At 47.8% G+C, this 17,151-nt stretch overlaps 1 protein-coding gene across 1 annotated transcript in view; it reads left to right on the top strand.

Annotated features, from left to right (window-relative positions):
- MDH1 (malate dehydrogenase 1) overlaps window positions 1-12,613 on the top strand; it is a 29,758-nt gene extending 17,145 nt beyond the window's left edge. Inside the window, exons 5-9 of the mRNA XM_048501724.1 lie at window positions 3,146-3,268; window positions 4,142-4,318; window positions 9,673-9,786; window positions 10,206-10,295; window positions 11,790-12,613. Coding sequence (XP_048357681.1) covers window positions 3,146-3,268; window positions 4,142-4,318; window positions 9,673-9,786; window positions 10,206-10,295; window positions 11,790-11,915 — 630 coding nt within the window. The 3' untranslated portion in view covers window positions 11,916-12,613. The remainder of the gene's footprint in view (window positions 1-3,145; window positions 3,269-4,141; window positions 4,319-9,672; window positions 9,787-10,205; window positions 10,296-11,789) is intronic.
- Window positions 12,614-17,151: the final 4,538 nt, after the last annotated feature.

Raw genomic sequence — 17,151 nt, 5'->3', positions numbered from 1 at the left:
GAGAATGTGGGGGGTGGTGTGAAGAGACAAGGGAAAGGGACAGTTCAATGGTGGGAAGTGGGAAGGAGGGAAGAGGACCCTGAAGCCCAGACCTCCTTTGAGAACCTCCTAGACCCCAGTTCAAGCTGGTCCCCACCCTGTGCAGTAACAGGGTGGGAGTCGTTCACACAAGCTGTAAACACCTCTCCCTGTGAGGCTACAGGGGAGAGACAAGGCCATGGAAACTCCTCTCCTTGTGAAGCAACAAGGGAGGGAGGGAGGGTGTAAACTCTCAAGCCAGACGGGAAGGGAGGCAAGGAGACCTACTAGGAGGAGGGTGGCGTGGCGAGGGCTGCCCCGTATACCCAGTGCTTTGTGGGCGTGGTGGTTTCTTGGCCCTTGGGCCAATTGGGAAAGTCATCGTCTGGGGAGACCAACCCCCAGGTTAGGGAGAAGGATACACCGCCCAAAGGGCCCGGGCGAGGGGGGGGTGGGACGCCACATCAACTTTAGAGGCCTCTTCCAAAAATCATTAAGACGATTTCACATGAAGCACGTGGAGCACTGAAGGATTGCATGAAGGCAGGTTGGACCAAAACAAAGTTGACCTACCATTAGTTGGCAGTGACCTTCCAAGCTTTGCCCATCACAGATAACGCTCTTCCTTTTTTAAGTGTCACTTCTATTAAAAAATACCTAATAGTTCTGTACAATAGGAGTGTCCACCATGGCACCCACCAGCACCTTTCATGGTGTTTACCAAGGGTTTTTTAGAAAGTGGGCCAGGCCAAGCGGAGGTTTTGCTTCTGGATGACTGTTGGAGGTTTGATTGACTCTACAGGCTTCGAAACAGGTTGCTTTGGAAACCACTGCCACCACAGCACAAGGATCTTCGCTGTGTGGCTGAGGGTCAGCTGCGGCAGCCATGTTTTGTCTGGCTCCGCCTCCTGCCTCAAGCCATTTTGTGACAGCCACTGAACTGTGTTGGAATTATAAAGGTGCGCCCAGGCTCAAAAAAAGGTTGGGGACCACAGCTGTACAATATTAAGCACTGAGGGATGGGGTTGCACTTTGATCAAGCTGGAAAACATAGATTATCTTAAAATGTTAGGAAGGGCTCCCCATCAACCCCTTTCCAGGGCCCTGCTGAGTATTTTTAGAAGCCAAGTGGAGTTTTTCCCAGCAAGGCTTCTGATTGGCCTCTGAAGATTTGATTGACTGTGCAGACTTGAAAGCATCCTGTTAGAGTTTCTGCCTGAAATGTTGAAGAGTCGCTATTAGACTTATGCATCATCTCACGACCTGGCATTCTGTGCTTGGCCCTGCCTCCTGTGTAGGCCATTTTATGCAGTGGTGGGATCCAAAAATTTTAGTAACAGGTTCCCATGGTGGTGGGATTCAAACAGTGGCATAGCGCCAATGGGGCTGGGCGGGCACGACGGGGGCGTGGCTGGGCATTCCGGGGCGGGGCATTAATAATTTCTATGTTACTGTGTTACTGTAAAAAACTCTTACTGTAAAAAAAAGTTCCTAATTTCCAGCTGGTATCTTTCTGTCCATAATTTAAACTCATTATAGCAAGTCCTATCGTCTACTGCCAACAGAAACAACTACTTCTCCTCTAATTGACTGCCTGTCAAATACTTAATACTTTCAAATAATTTTGTTTCTAGAAATCAGAAGAAGGATACTTTCCTTAAACAAGGAACTTTACCATATTTCTAAAACATGTTTTTAAAACAGCCCAACAGGGAGAATTATCCCGTTTTCTACCTTCAGCCACATAAGAAACAACAGGACTTTATGATTTTTGGACCTAATGGAATTTCTAACGGAAAAGTGGACCTGATTAGTAACCCCCTCTCGGCACACACAAATAATTAGTAACCCACTCTCGGGAACTGGTGAGAACCTGCTGGATCCCACCTCTGATTTTATGATGGCATTTATCACCCCGTGTTAGAATTCCAAAGTTGCCTGCAGGCTCAAAAAGTTTAGGGATCCCTGATTTAGGAAAGGAGTCTTACTCCACTTTAAACAGGATATGCCACAGTTTTTGTAACAAGAGTTTATGTTTTTTATAAAGAAGAGTTTGGAAGAGTAGGGTTTAGATTTATACCCCGCCTTTCTCTCCTGTAAGAAGCTTGCAAACTCCTTCCCTTCTTCTCCCCACAACAGACACCTTGTGAGGTAGGTGGGACTGAGAGAGTCCTGAGAGAACTGTGACTAACCCAAGGTCACCCAGCAGGAATGCAGAAGTGGGGGAGCAAATTTGGTTCACCTGATAAGAGTCTACTGCTTATGTGGGGGAGTGGGGAATCAAACCAGGTTCTCCAGATTAGAGTCCACCTGCTCATAACCTCTGCACCACGCTGACTCCCAGTGTGTGTGTTCTCTTTCTAGAAGTCAGAAGCAAGTTGAATTGTTGTTTGTTTAGCACAAGTTTTATCTAAACACCTTTTATCTAAACAGCCCAGAGCTGTATATGTACTTTCCGTGGTTTCTCATGTTCCCCTGTAATACAGCATGAAGAAGAGATACTGAAGACTACCTTTCCTGTTAATAATGGTTGCTGAGCAGATTATTTTAGTTCACTTCTTATCGCTAGAGCAAAGGGAAATCACACATGACTGTGAAAAGCATCTTGGGTCTTTGATCTCCTGGATGGAGAACAGGAAGACATGCAAAGGTGCCAGGATGCAACTTCAAAGGCCTAAATTACCTCGTGGCCGGAACACAGTTTTCCTGAGAAGGTGAAAACAAAGGATTTTAGATTTCATCTCCAGAGGTGGTCAGGGAAGCATCTCTGGGCCATGGGTTCCCGGAATGGGGACAAAGGAATCCAAAAGGGATGTGCCTAGCAGAGAGATCTCTGTAACCAAAGTTTGTTTTATTTCTTTGTTTTGAATTTTTACAATAAAAATCGTTGAGAACTCAGCTGGAGTGGAGTTTTAAAGCAAAGAACCCAAATCTTACTGAAGCCAGCTTGCTACCCCGCAGGCTTGGCGTGACATCACTTATGACAATATCTCTATGCAGCATCTCTGTTTCAGCAAATAGCCTTTTTAATTGATGCAGTTTGCAGGCAACTGAAGAAGTTCAGTTGATTGATTAAATCAACAGACAGTGTAAATATGTTTCACATTCTTCTCGCAATCTCCCACAGGTCATTGTGGTGGGCAATCCAGCCAATACCAACTGCCTGACTGCCTCCAAATCTGCTCCATCCATCCCAAAAGAGAACTTCAGCTGTTTGACTCGTCTGGACCACAACAGAGCTAAATCCCAGGTACAAACTAGTCTTCTTGGTCCTGGAGGGAGAGAGACGTTTGTTGTGTGTGTGATCTAAAACAAATAATGTCTTTTAAAGCAGGTTTTAGAAATGGCAACTCTAAGACATGGATCTTATTAGGTGGACCATAGATAATATAAATAAGATAAAAATAGATAAATATGCAGAACTGGAGAAGAAACTAATATTAAAATGGTATAGAACACCGAAACAGTTGGCATATATGATAAGTGGACTCAGTCCGAAATGTTGGCATTGTGGGGATAAAAATGCAATATATACCCGTATGTGGTTAGAATGTACAGAAGTAAAAAATATGTGGGAAAATTTTATATATAGAAAAATATGTAAAGGTAAAAATAAAGATAAATATAGATTTATTATTCATTGGCATATCAGATTATATAATAATAGAACAAAGAAAGAGAAAGCTTTTCAAATTCATGATCAGAGCGGCCCATGCAGTAATTGCATTGGGGTGGAAAGACAAAAAAATATGGACAATGCAGAAATGGTTGGAATATATATGGGAGCAAATACAATTAGAAATTTTCGACATCATGTCAAGAAATCAAATATGGCAAGAAAAACTAAAAGATATGAAGTGGATCTGGATGGAATTCAAAGACTGGTTAAACGAAATTGGAATTACAGAAGAAAAATGGACAAGAAGATTGAACAGAATGGACCTGCTGCTGCGCATCTAAAGAAGAGGCGGGGGGGAGGATATGGAGGATGAAATATACGATCTACAATATCAATCTGTAATAATTCCGAAATATCAATTAAAAATATTTTTAAAAAAAGAAATGGCAACACTAACAGCAGCAACCTTTTCTTTTCCTCTCTCCCTCCTTTCCCTTCGTCTAGATTGCTCTGAAAGTCGGCGTGCGTGCGGATGATGTAAAGAACTGCATCATCTGGGGGAATCACTCTTCCACTCAATATCCCGATGTCAGCCATGCCAAGGTCAAAGTGCAAGGCAACGAAATTGGCGTCTATAAAGCAGTGAAAGATGACAACTGGCTTAAGGGAGACTTCATTGCGGTACGTTGTCATCCTGTGCGTTCCCACCAGCCCAGAGGCCTAGCTGGGCCAGAGTGCGCCAGGTGCGCACTCTGTGTTTTCCACACACACTCTCCGTGGTGTCCTGCCCCACCTCCCCTCCCTGCCCCACCCCTTACCTTAGTGCAGACTGAAGAAGCAGCCTGTTCCCTTCAGGCTGAAAATGACCTTGTGGGAACTACACTTCCCATGAGACCCTGGGGCTCGCCTGAAGGAAACAGGCTGCTTCTCCCGCCTGCACTGTTTGACAAAGGTAAGTGTGTGGGGGGAGGGGGGCGATTCCCCCCCAGGCACGTGCCCAGTGCAACGCGCACCCCCCCCCCCCGGTCCCCTGGTAGCTCCGCCTCTGCACCAACCCCCCCATAACACAATTGCAGTGATGGCGAACCTTTTCGAGACCGAGTGCCCAAATTGCAACCCAGAACTCACTTATTTATCACAATGTGCCAACACGGCAATTTAACCTGAATACTGAGGTTTAAGTTTAGGAAAAACGGTTGGCTCCGAGGCGTGCGTTACTCGGGAGTAAGCTTGGTGGTAGTCGGTGGCTTTGCTTTGAAGCAACCGTGCAACTCTTCCGACGGGTGAATCACGCCCCTAGGAGGGTTTACTCAGAAGCAAGCTCCATTGCCAGCAATCGAGCTTACTCCCAGGTAAAGGATCACACTTTAGTTCTTCGCATGAAAATCAGTGGGGTTTAACAGTGCTTAACAGGATTATCAACACTGCTTCCCCAAAACTAGGTCTTAGGTTTAATGCTAATAAACTAGCCCAGTGGCCCAGGCCACCCTAGATGTGTGTGTGTGGGGGGTGCGACTCTGTTTGTGCATGCCCACAGAGAGGGCTCTGAGTGCCACCTCTGGCACCCGTGTCATAGGTTCGCCACCGCTGCACAATTGTGTGGCAGGAGTAGCAAACATTCCAAAGCAAGAGGTGTTGAGTGCTGGTTCACACTCATTGCTATTGTTCTTTGTGTTATGTCCTTACACGTGACAAGTAAAAGAGGAATCGTATCAGAAAACTTAGCCAGAAGAACAATTTTGATTGCTTGCCTGCCGACTTTCTCTACAAAAATTATCAGTATTGAAATGATGCGACTTGCCAGGGGGTTGATGGAGGTCCCTTCCAAGCAGGGAGAAACTAACACTCTCCCGCAGCCTTCAAGCACATGGTGTCTATCAACTGTTTTCGTAAAGTAGATGGGCCAGGGGTCTGCAACCTGCAGCTCTCCAGATGTTCATGAACGACAGTTCCCATCAGCCCCTGCCAGCATGGCCAACTGGAGAGCCGCAGGTTGCAGACCCCTGATACGGGCCATTTTTGACTGGCCGTCGGAGATCTGACTGGTTGTGAAAATTAAGATTATGTCGCTTCAGTGGCGGCTGCCTCAACCGTGTCGGTTTTATTCTTTGTCTCATTCTTCTTTCCTAGCGTGTTTTTAAAATTGCCCCTCTTTTTCACTGCACTCGGACCTCCTCCATTGCCCCTCCTGGCAGCCATCTGTGATTGGTTCCACCTCCTGCTGCAGCCATTTTGGGACGGTTCCTACCACCCTGTGTAAGAGTTTCAAAGGGGCCTGCAGACACAAAGAAAAGTTGGGGAGCCCTGCTGTAAAGGGTGCTGTGGAAGTTGGCCTTTTCATCTCCTGAAACGTCAACCAAATGCATACCGATCTTGAATAAGCCCCAGCTATGTACCACTGCCTAGGAATTTGACTGTTCTCCATCTTCAGTCACGAAGCAAAGGAGGTTAACGATGGCCACTTCCACACTTCCTCCATGACTCCAAGCAGACTCCTCTAGACCAGGGGTTTGCCAAACTGCGGCTCTCCAGATGTTCATGGACTACAAATCCCATCAGCCCCTGCCAGCATGGCCAATTGCAATAGAACCGAACAACTCAAAAAATCAAAATTTGCGCACTGACCTGGATTTGTATGTAGATATCATTTGTAATAAACAATTCAAAGCAACAATGGACATATTAAGAAAATTTTGGAACTCATTAGTCTGAAGTCTCATATGGACCTTCGTCATCATATCTTGAATGAAATTATGAAATTGTACATTGATATGATTTATTGACACTGGCACTTTATATATATTATGCACTTTAATTCTTTCATAGTATATCAGAATAGGGTTAGCATTAGTGTAAGTGGATTTACATGTGTGCAATAACAATGAAAAAATAACTTTGAACAAATGTTGCTTTGAATTGTTTATTACAAATGATATCTACATACAGATCCAGGTCAGTGTGCCAATTTTGATTTTTTGAGTTGTTCGGTTCTATTGCATCGTGCTTGGCACACTGTTTCTATCTTCTTGGCTAGCATGGCCAATTGGCCATGCTGGCAGGGGCTGATGGGATTTGTAGTCCATGAACATCTGGAGAGCCGCAGGTTGCAGATCCCTGCTCTAGACAAAGTTTCAGAGGCTTCACAACATCTTGCAGAGCTATTAGGTTGCCTTCCCTTTTCTTTGCCACCGAATCGTTATGGCGACCCAACAGTAGGGTTTTCGAGGCAAGAGGTGTTCAGAGGTGGGTTGCCACGGCCTGCCTCTGCATCTTGACTCTGGTATTCCTTGGAGGCCTCCCTTCCAAATACTAGCCAGGGCTCACCCTGCTTAGCTTCTGAGATCCGACAAGATTGGGCCAGCCTGAGGTATCCAGGGCAGGTCCTTCCCTGGTTGCCCCTAAATCTTCTTACCACCCAAAGTCAAGTCAAAGCTGACTTGAGTCACCGATGGTGGAAGGAGATCTTGAAGAGATCTGGCAATGAGGGTGTATCTTCTTCACAGATACTTGTATCCCTACCCACTCAAAAGCAGGAACTGAACTGTACTCTCTTTGGGGTGCTGTGTGGTTTCCGGGCTGTATGGCCGTATTCTAGCAGCATTCTCTCCTGACGTTTCGCCTGCATCTGTGGCTGTCATCTTCAGAGGATCTGATGTTGGGAAAGCAAGTGGAGTGTATATACCTGTTGGGTGGGTGAAGAAACATTGTCTGTGAGAGGCAACTTGAAGAAGAACAGCCAAGGTCAATGGGTGAGGAGCATCTGAATAGGAAAGTATGAGTAACCATGAAGTCTATAGCGTGGGAGTAACAATGGAGATAGCAAGGTCAATAGTGGGAGCATCTGAATAGAAGTATCCTGGCCTTTGTTTCCTTTGTCTATAGTCATCCTATGTTTGTGTGGAGCTGGTTAGACACTATCTTGACTCTAGTATTTTTCAACACTGGCAGCCAAGTTCTGTTCATTTTCATGGTTTCTTCCTTTCTATTGAAATTGTCCATGTGCTTGTGGATTTCAATGGCTTCTCTGTGTAGTCTGACGTAATGGTTGTCAGAGAGGTCCATACAGCCATACAGCCCGGAAACCACACAGCACCCAAGTGATTCCGGCCGTGAAAGCCTTCGACAATACATTGTACTCTCTTTCTTCGTTGACTTGTGTTGCTGAATAAAAAAGGAAGGAATTTGTAATGGGGGATGGAGAGGGTAGCTGGTAGGTAGTAATCCACAACTTCTAAGCAAGGATTTACGGGCAGGTGGCAATTGTGTGAACATGACGCCCCTGTTACTGGGCAACACAGTCATGTAGGTGATACTGAGATAGATCCTACCAACTTTCCTACTCAATCTTCCCCAACCCCCTCCCCTTAATTCTAGCCCCTGTTTCACATGTTGTCCATGTTGGTGCCAGTACAAACTTTGTGGGTGGTCCAAAAGGAGGACCCTTCCTCCTTTTTTTCATTGGTGGAAAAGGTGGTTGCATCCCCTCCATTATGTATGGCTACGTTTATCCCAAATCCAAAACTGAGCTGTTTTGAATTTGGGATAAATGTAGCCATACGTGAACCAGGTACTTCAGGATAAATTGGGAGGACCTGGATTTATCATGGCTGAACCTGGGTTTGGCTTAGGAGGCAGCACAGCTCTTGTTCGGGACATTTTGTAGGACCTGCAGCGCTTTTTTCTTTTCGCTGTCAACCCCGTAGTGTTTTCAAGGCAACAGATGTTTGGAGGTGTTTTACCTGCCCGTGCATAGCAACTCTGGATTTCCTTGGTGGTCTTCCACCCAACTACTATCCAGGACCAACCTTGCTTAGCTTAAAACATACCTACGGGACAGCATCACCCTTTATGTCCCACATAGGCCGCTACGATCAACGGCGGCAGAACTACTGGTGATCCCAGGCCCTGCGAGGATGCGGCTGGCCTTGACCCGGGCCAGGGCCTTTACCGCTCTGGCCCCTGCCTGGTGGAATGCTTTACCTCGAGCTGTCCGGGCCCTGCGGGACCTTGGCGAGTTCCGCAGGGCCTGTAAGACGGAGCTATTCCACCGGGCTTTTGGAGGGGCCGGCCGCGGTTCCACCGCCCCCCACTGAAACTGACATCAAAGCTGCCTGTCTGGACCACCTTGGTTGGGCCCTAATTTCATCTTGGGCCCTGCCTATCTCCTCCCCTTCTTTCTTCTTCTTTTTTCTTTTCTTCTTCGGCCTCTAGATTGGGCGCCTGTGTATATGTGTTCGACACAATCTCGTCGTTTTAATTATGTATTGTTATTAATTGCTGCTGAGTTTTAATGGGTTAACTTTTGTGTTGTATCAATTTTATTTATTTATAATTAATCTTATATACCGCCCCTCCCCCGAAGGGCTCTGGGCGGTGAACAACACAATAAAACAAACAATTACATTAAACCCCCATTAAAACAATAAATTAACAAAATTACATTGGCGTCCAGCATAAAACTTCATAAACCCACCCTGGAAGAAAACAAGATAAGAGAGCGGAGGGCCCCCATAAGTATTAAGACCCAGAGTGTAAAAGGGGAAGAAAAGGGGGGGGAAAGGAGCGCTCATCAGCGGCCGGCCCCCCCAAAGGCCCGGTGGAACAATTCGGTCTTACAGGCCCTGCGGAACTCTCCAAGATCCCACAGGGCCCGGATAGATGGTGGTAAGGTGTTCCACCAGGCCGGGGCCAGAGCTGTAAAGGCCCTGGCCCGGGTAGAGGCTAGTCGCATCATTGAGGGGCCAGGGACCACCAGCAAATTGGCCTCTGATGAACATAGAGGCCGTGCAGGGACATATGGGGTAAGACGTTCCCGAAGGTTTTGTTGCTGTTGAAACAGCCGTGTTGTGAGCCGCCTCGAGCCCTTCAGGGATGAGGCGGCCCATAAATTTAATTAATTAATTAATTAATTAATTAATAAAATAAAAGATCTGACAAGGCGGAGACTCGCCTGGGACGTCCAGGTTGGGGCTTCTGTACATGTTGTGGCACCAGGTTCATATAACCCCAGTCGTTTCTTTCTGTCGACATTGCAGACGGTTCAGCAGCGGGGCGCAGCTGTCATCAAGGCCCGGAAGCTCTCGAGCGCCATGTCAGCGGCCAAAGCCATCTGTGATCACGTGAGGGACATCTGGTTTGGCACTCCAGAGGTAAGCACTGCCGTGGACTAGGAAGGTGTGAGCCTTTATGTGGCTGTTCTTTATGCTGGGCATGGACAGTTGATGGACCCTTTCATGAACTCTTTGGTAGAGAAATGTGATCATTTACGCAAATGTGATCATTTGTTTTGAGGTAGTAGATCTTTTTTTTTTGATGTGCTAGAATACGATCAAACATAGGCTCATTCCACACACAGAGAATAATGCACTTTCAAACTTCTTTCAGTGCTCTTTGAAGCTGTGCAGAATAGCAAAATCCACTTGCAAACAGTTGTGAAAGTGGTTTGAAAACGCATTATTTTGCGTGTGCGGAAGGGGCCATAGCAAGCTATAAAATCTCCCTTGTACAACCGTTGTGCATAAATTCTCACAACTATACAAAACGAGCCACTCTGTTCTTCCCTTTGAAGGGTGAATTTGTGTCTATGGGTGTCATTTCTGATGGAAATTCATACGGCATCCCCGAGGATCTGATCTACTCCTTCCCAGTTGTCATAAAGGTATGCAAGAAACGTGTGTCTGAAACACCAGTTAAGTGGATAAGAGCACTGTTAAGTTTAGATTCGTTGATGTGATTTTTTTTCATAATATTGATGTTATGGGAAGCTTCTAGTATCTTCCTATACTCTGTTCCACAAAAAGATGATAGTGCGGTCAGTTGGATGCAGCGGATGAGAAAATAGTACTAGAATATCGTTCTGAATCATTAGAAGATCGTTCTGAATTAATGAGAATTAACATTCATTTTTATGCGGTGCCTTTGTCAAAACCACTACTCTGGGCATCATTGAATATGGCGCTTTGATGCAAGAGCATTTATCGTTCATCAAACAACTGTCAACTGGGAGCCAGGTGGAGCACGCTTTGGCACGCCAAGCAGATACTCTGACCACTGAGCTGCAGCCCCTCCCCTAACTGATTAGAGTTGATGTCCAGGGGTCGCCGCAACAGCTCGCCCCGGACTCGTTCAGCCGGGGGCGGGGCCTGCCGCGAGCCGGCGGCTGGACCCGGTGAGGACACGCCCACGCGAGGGAGTGTCGACGGGCCGCAGGAAGGGCAGCGAAGTGGCCACGACACAGCTCAGCTGGAGCTCGTCGGGCCTTCAGTGGAGTGCGGGGGCGGGTCAGGGAACGCCCCAGAAGCCCCTGCGAGGGCTTATAAGGAGGAGAGAGCCAGGCAGGCGAGTCTTCGCACAGCGGGATGTGGGAGGGTGTTGTGGAAGCTGGGAGGTGGAGAACGGAGGACGGGTAGGAAAGTGGAAGGAGTGAGAAGGAGAAGCATGGAAGAAGGAGGCAGTAGGCACTGCGGAGAAGAGATAGAGAGGGGGGCAAGAGAGGAAGGAGAAACTAAGAAGGAGAAGAAAAGAGATAGGAAGAAGGAAGGAGGAGAGAACGAGCGGGGAAGGCTCACGGGGGCGAGGGCCAGCAACCAGGTGGTGGGACGCTTACTGGTGGGAGGGGGGCTGGCTGGGACAACCCTAGCAGGCAGGGCGGTCGAGAACCCTGGCCGAGGGTAGGGAGTGCCTACAGTAGGAAAGGGAGGGTACTCCCCCCCCCCCGTCAGCACCCTGTGGTTCAGGCAGCTGACTTTGTTGAGAGCCCCAAAGACCGGGGCTGCAGTCGAGGAGACCAACACCTCGGAAAGGGACGGTGGGACGGCTTGTCAGCCCCACACACAGGAGAGGGAGGGGGGTCGCCACAGTTGAAGCCACTTGAACTGAAGTGGCGCGCCCTTTATCTAGGCTTTCATCAACAAGTTCATGGTCGGGAGCCTAGTATCAGGGGTCTGCAACCTGCAGCTCTCCAGATGTTCATGAACTACAATTCCCATCAGCCCCTGCCAGCATGGCCAATTGGGAATTGTAGTTCATGAACATCTGGAGAGCCGCAGATTGCAGAACCCACCCATCCCCCCAATTAATTCATCAAATTGTATAGCGATCCAATTGCACTACCTGGTTTCAGATGAACTTACCGGTCTTATTCTCCCAACAGAATAGATCATGGAAGTTTGTTGAAGGCCTTCCCATCAACGACTTCTCTCGTGAGAAGATGGATTTGACCACTAAGGAGTTAATGGAGGAAAAGGAGACGGCTGTGGAGTATTTGTCCAGTGCGTGACTAGGTGCTGGCCAGGAGACAGGAGACCACTTGAGTCCAGAGGAGTCTAAAAGTCGTCTCTGAATCCAGCACCAAATGCTATTACTGTGTCCGCTGTTTTTTCCCCCGTGTCTGATCCACGCATCGTAAAAGGTTATCTGTGCCTATTATCGAGTGCTCTTAGTAAATATATGATTGCACAAGCCGCTCTTGAAAAAAAAATAGTAGTTTTCAGACTCGACCAAATCTTCTCTGCTCAGTACCGTTTGCTTCCGGTGTTGCATAGTTACCGTGAGACTCCTTTTGCCTCCGCAGCTGAAAGGGCACCAGCCGTCTTTCAGTGTGAGTTACACCAAAGCCGTCCGCACAAAATTAAGAGGTGATTTGGACAGAGTGGGCTCTTGTACTAGATTATTAAAAGTAAAAACAGAATGTACCCGTGCACTTTCTAGAAAAGAAAAACGGAGCATTGAATTTCCTTCTACTGTTAAAACCGAAGTTGGAAATGTAGTTTGGAATGTGACAATGTATACAGATTGGCCATCGGGAAACGTTCCTAGAAATGATATGAAATGTTGAGTTAGCACTTGTCATTTTTTTCCTGTGTCAACCTTCTGTAACCTTTCTTCATTTGCTCTTAGTAAGGCGTGTAAAATAAAAATCCTCACCAGAAAACCAATCACATGACGTTATGAAATAAAGCAATACTAGACACAAAATGGCTTGAATACTTGGAACTATACAGGGAAATAAATGAAGCACACGCTCCACGACAAATAGACTGTGATTTAAGTATTTACCCAGATGTCATGGTGATTATAAGAAATAAATCAAATTGTTTTCGGCTGATGAGAAAATACCCTTCTCTAACTGCACATCCAGGAACTCATGTATTCTGGCTGGTCAGTAGCTTCTGATTTTATAATATGGAGGGGCAGTTTCAGAAGACAGAAGCAGAAGAGTTTGGATTTATACCCTATCCTTCTCTCCTGTAAGGAGACTCAAGGTGGCTTACAAGCTCCTTTCCCTTCCTGTCCTCCAGAGACATATCAGGTAGAAATGGCGCTCAGAGACAAATTGTCTCCTGCCCGCTGTGCCTCGAGGCAGGGCTCTGCCTCAAGCCGCACCCCCCCTCTCCCGGCAGCCCGGCTTCTGCCCTCCCCTCTGGGGAAAGCAGAAGAGACATTTTCCGAGAGGTGCTTTTATAAGCACTGAGGCCGGGGGTGGGGCTTGGGGGGTGATGCCCCCCGCCCCCGGGGTGTGGCCCCACCCCTGGCTTCAGTGCTTATAAAAGCACCTCTTGGAGGATGGCAGTGTCTTCTGCTCTCTGCAAGGCTGCAGGCTTCCGGGTGCCTGGGGGAGGGGTGCCTGGGGGAGCAGAAGCGATGCTGCAGGCTCCTGGGTGCCTGGGGGAGGGGTGGGTGGGGATGGTGTCCTCGGGTGTCTTTGGCCCCACCCATGTCAATGACAACATGGGTGGGGCCGAGGGAGCCCGAAGACAACGAAGCAGCAGGACTTCCTGCTGTCTCGTCATCTTCGCGCCGGACTTAGTCACATGGGGAGGGCAATTTTGCACCCCCCATGTAACCAGGAACAAGGCGTACCCCTCCGTCCCCAGGCAGATACGCCACTTCTCTCCCCACAACAGACCACTTGTGAGGTAGGTGGGGCTGAGAGAGTTTGGAAGGAACTGTGACTGTGACCATATAAGAATCCACCGCTCATGTGAAGGGGTGGGGAATCAAACCTGGGCCTCCAGATTAGAGTCTGCCTTCTCTTTACCATTACACCGCACTGGCTCTGTGTTAGTCAGCAGCAGAACAGTTTTTATTTGAGTCCAGTAGCTCCTTGAGTCCAGTGAGCAGCAGTGGCGTAGGAGGTTAAGAGCTTGTGAATCTAATCTGGAGGAACCGGGTTTGATTCTCCACACTGCCGCCTGAGCTGTGGAGGCTTATCTGGGGAATTCAGATTAGCCTGTACGCTCCCACACACGCCAGCTGGGTGACCTTGGGCTAGTCACAGCTTCTCGGAGCTCTCTCAGCCCCACCCACCTCACAGGGTGTTTGTTGTGAGGGGGGAAGGGCAAGGAGATTGTAAGCCCCTTTGAATCTCCTACAGGAGAGAAAGGGGGGATATAAATCCAAACTCTTCTTCTTCTTCTTCTTCTTCCTCCTCCTCCTTAAGAGACCAACTAGAGTTTCAGGGTTTTCACTTTCCAGAGAAAACGCTTCCTTTGTCAGACACAGCAGAACCAAAGTGGAGATCAAAGTCTTATTATCCTAGGCAGAAGGTGGGAGGGGTGTTGGAAAGAATGCAAAGGTGCAAGGTAATTCACAAGTTTCGAACAATCCCCAGGGCTGAATGAGGAAATAGGATTCTTATCTAACAACAAATGCTCATTTTCTGCCCCAAGCATATCCCCTGGACTCTAATCAAGCTGATTACAACATGCATAGTGCCTTGCATCCTTTACAAACATTCCTTGCAAAACCACCTCCTGATTAGGATAAAAGGACTCCAAGATCACCCTTCCTGCTCGTGTCTGATGAAGGGAGCTTTGACTCTCAAAAGTTTACATTCTGAAACTCTTGTTCGTCTCTAAAGTGCTACTGGACTCAAATCTAACTATATACTGGGCAGTGTCATGGAGCAAGTTTTTCTTACCATTCTCTTATGTCAGTGTTTCCCAATCTTTTCGAGGTCAGGGTACCCTTGGCCTCACTCTTCATATCTCACGGTACCCCTGCCGCCACCCTCCACCATCCCCTCCCATTGCCCCTGCTTGCCACACCCCCCACCTTCCCCTCCCAGGGTGAAGGGAAGCACTGGGGATGGTGGTGGCTGCTGACTTTGTGGCAGGCCCTGCCCCATGGGCCAGCTCCATGTCCTTGCTGGTGCCGATGGGAGACACCACAAAAATGAGGGGGGGCGGTAGTGTTGCCACAGTACCCCTGGGACATGCTCACGGCACCCCTGGGCAAACCACAGAACCCTGGTTGAGAATGGCTGTCCTATGTCTATTACAAAGGTGCCGAATTATCTCAGAAGCGCCATGCACCTGCTTTCTTGACCCCTAACAGTGGACCCCAAACACCCCAGTACTGAGACTTGTGGGAGGCAAGGTTTATTAATCTGTCCATTTCAAATTATATCTGTGATGGCAGTCTGATTCAATGGCGTAACTGGGATGGACATGAGGGGACTTCAACCCCAGGCGCCTCTTGCCTAAATCACATGGGGGCACGTTTGGCCACTTGCCGACCACCCTTCAGAGTCCCTTTCCCCCCACCTCCGCTCGCCTGCCCTCCAGAATCCCTTTCCCCCCACCTCTGCTCACCTGCCCTCCAGAGTCCCTTTCCTCCTGCCCGCCGCTGGTTTGGAGAGGTAGGGGCACAATTTGAGGGGAGGAAGGCGCAAGCTGGGGGAGGGGCACCGTTCCAGTACTCATCCCAGGCACCATTATCTTCTGGTATGCCGCTGGTCTGTTTACTAATAGTGACTCAGCCACTCAGTTCTTGGGGAAGAAAAAGCATAATTCACTAAGGTGCTGTGTGGTTTCCGGGCTGTATGGCCGTGTTCTAGCAGCATTCTCTCCTGACATTTCGCCTGCATCTGTGGCTGGCATCTTCAGAGGATCTGATGCCAGCCACCGATGCAGGCGAAACGTCAGGAGAGAATGCTGCTAGAACGCGGCCATACAGCCCGAAAACCACACAGCACCCCAGTGATTCCGGCCGTGAAAGCCTTCGACAATACATAATTCACTTAAATGAGAAAAAATTATTGCCTCTGAAGGTGGACCTTGCAGGTAGTAGATGGTCTGGACCCTGATGCTGGGGTCCTTCAAGTAGAGAGCAAGTTTTGATCATGTCCAAATAGTTCCCAAAAACTGCTTTCATCTAGTGCACATTTGGGGGGGGAGGGGGGCTGGCCTTGGGTGGTTTGACATCTTGTCCACAGCTGTTACATTGTGCAGGATCCTGATTATGTTAGCTGGGAAGAGAATCTAACTTTTGCCAGTACCTACAACGCGCAGTTGATGTTCAGAGAAAAGGTTTGATTTCCTTCAGTGGAACGAAGGTAGGCTTAGCCCAATCTCAAAAGCTTTTATGATATATATTTCCAAGGAAATCAGCAGATCAGAAAATGGAAGGGACACATTTTAGCATATGGAACATTTCTGTGCCACCTTTCTATATAAGAAGAAGAGTTGGATTTATATCCCCCCTTTCTCTCCCCCCCCCCTCACTACAAATATGCTGTGAGGTAGGTGGGGCTAAGAGAAAAACTGTGACTAGCCCAAGGTCACCCAGCTGGCATGTGTTGGAGTGCACAGGCTACTCTGAATTCCCAAAGATAAGCCTCCACAGCTCAAGTGGCAGAGTGGGGAATCATAAGAACATATGAACAAGCCAGCTGGATCAGACCAGAGTCCATCTAGTCCAGCTCTCTGCTACTCACAGTGGCCCACCAGGTGCCTTGGGGAGCTCACGTGCAGGATGTGAAAGCAATGGCCTTCTGCGGCTGTTGCTCCCGAGCACCTGGTCTGCTTTTGCAATCTCAGATCAGAGAGGATCAAGATTGGTAGCCATAAATCGACTTCTCCATAAATCTGTCCAAGCCCCTTTTAAAGCTATCAGGTTAGTGGCCATCACCACCTCCTGTGGCAGCATATTCCAAACACCAATCACACGTTGCGTGAAGAAGTGTTTATTTGTGTGAAGAAGTGTGAAGAATCAAGCCCGGTTCCTCCAGATTAGAGTACACCAGCTCTTACTCACTACACCACTGCTGCTCCTATAGTACTTTCATAAGTACTATAGGTGGTTTATAATAAAAAATCAGCTAAAACAGCCACAAGAGCAAATGAAGCAGGAAACAAACCATCCTATCTAATCCAGTTTAAATATATAGAAATGGAAACATTTTTTGAAGTTAATCCCAAAGGCCTGTAGAGATGGCATCTTTCAAGCAGAGGAAATTCTATGGTCTGTAGCGGAAAAAACATCCTGTTCCTTATATACCCTCACCTCTGTTATGGTTGGTTTCTATAGGAGACTGGTATGCACATACACTTTAAGGCCCAGATGGACCTGAATTAAATGTTAAAGTAGGGATGTTTGGGGGGAAAAGGCGCTCTTCGCATCTTAATCTGACTGCGTCTGGGATTGCTGCTGAAATAAGATAGAGATCAGAAATCTTTAAGACCATTTAGTATAGTGCTCATTGATACGGTGGGCAGCCTGTACAATGGGAT

The sequence above is a fragment of the Sphaerodactylus townsendi genome, linkage group LG01, assembly GCF_021028975.2.
Source record: "Sphaerodactylus townsendi isolate TG3544 linkage group LG01, MPM_Stown_v2.3, whole genome shotgun sequence".
Taxonomy (NCBI): domain Eukaryota; kingdom Metazoa; phylum Chordata; class Lepidosauria; order Squamata; family Sphaerodactylidae; genus Sphaerodactylus; species Sphaerodactylus townsendi.
The sequence above is the reverse complement of the archived record's forward strand: the minus strand, read 5'-3'. Positions and strand labels throughout refer to the sequence as shown.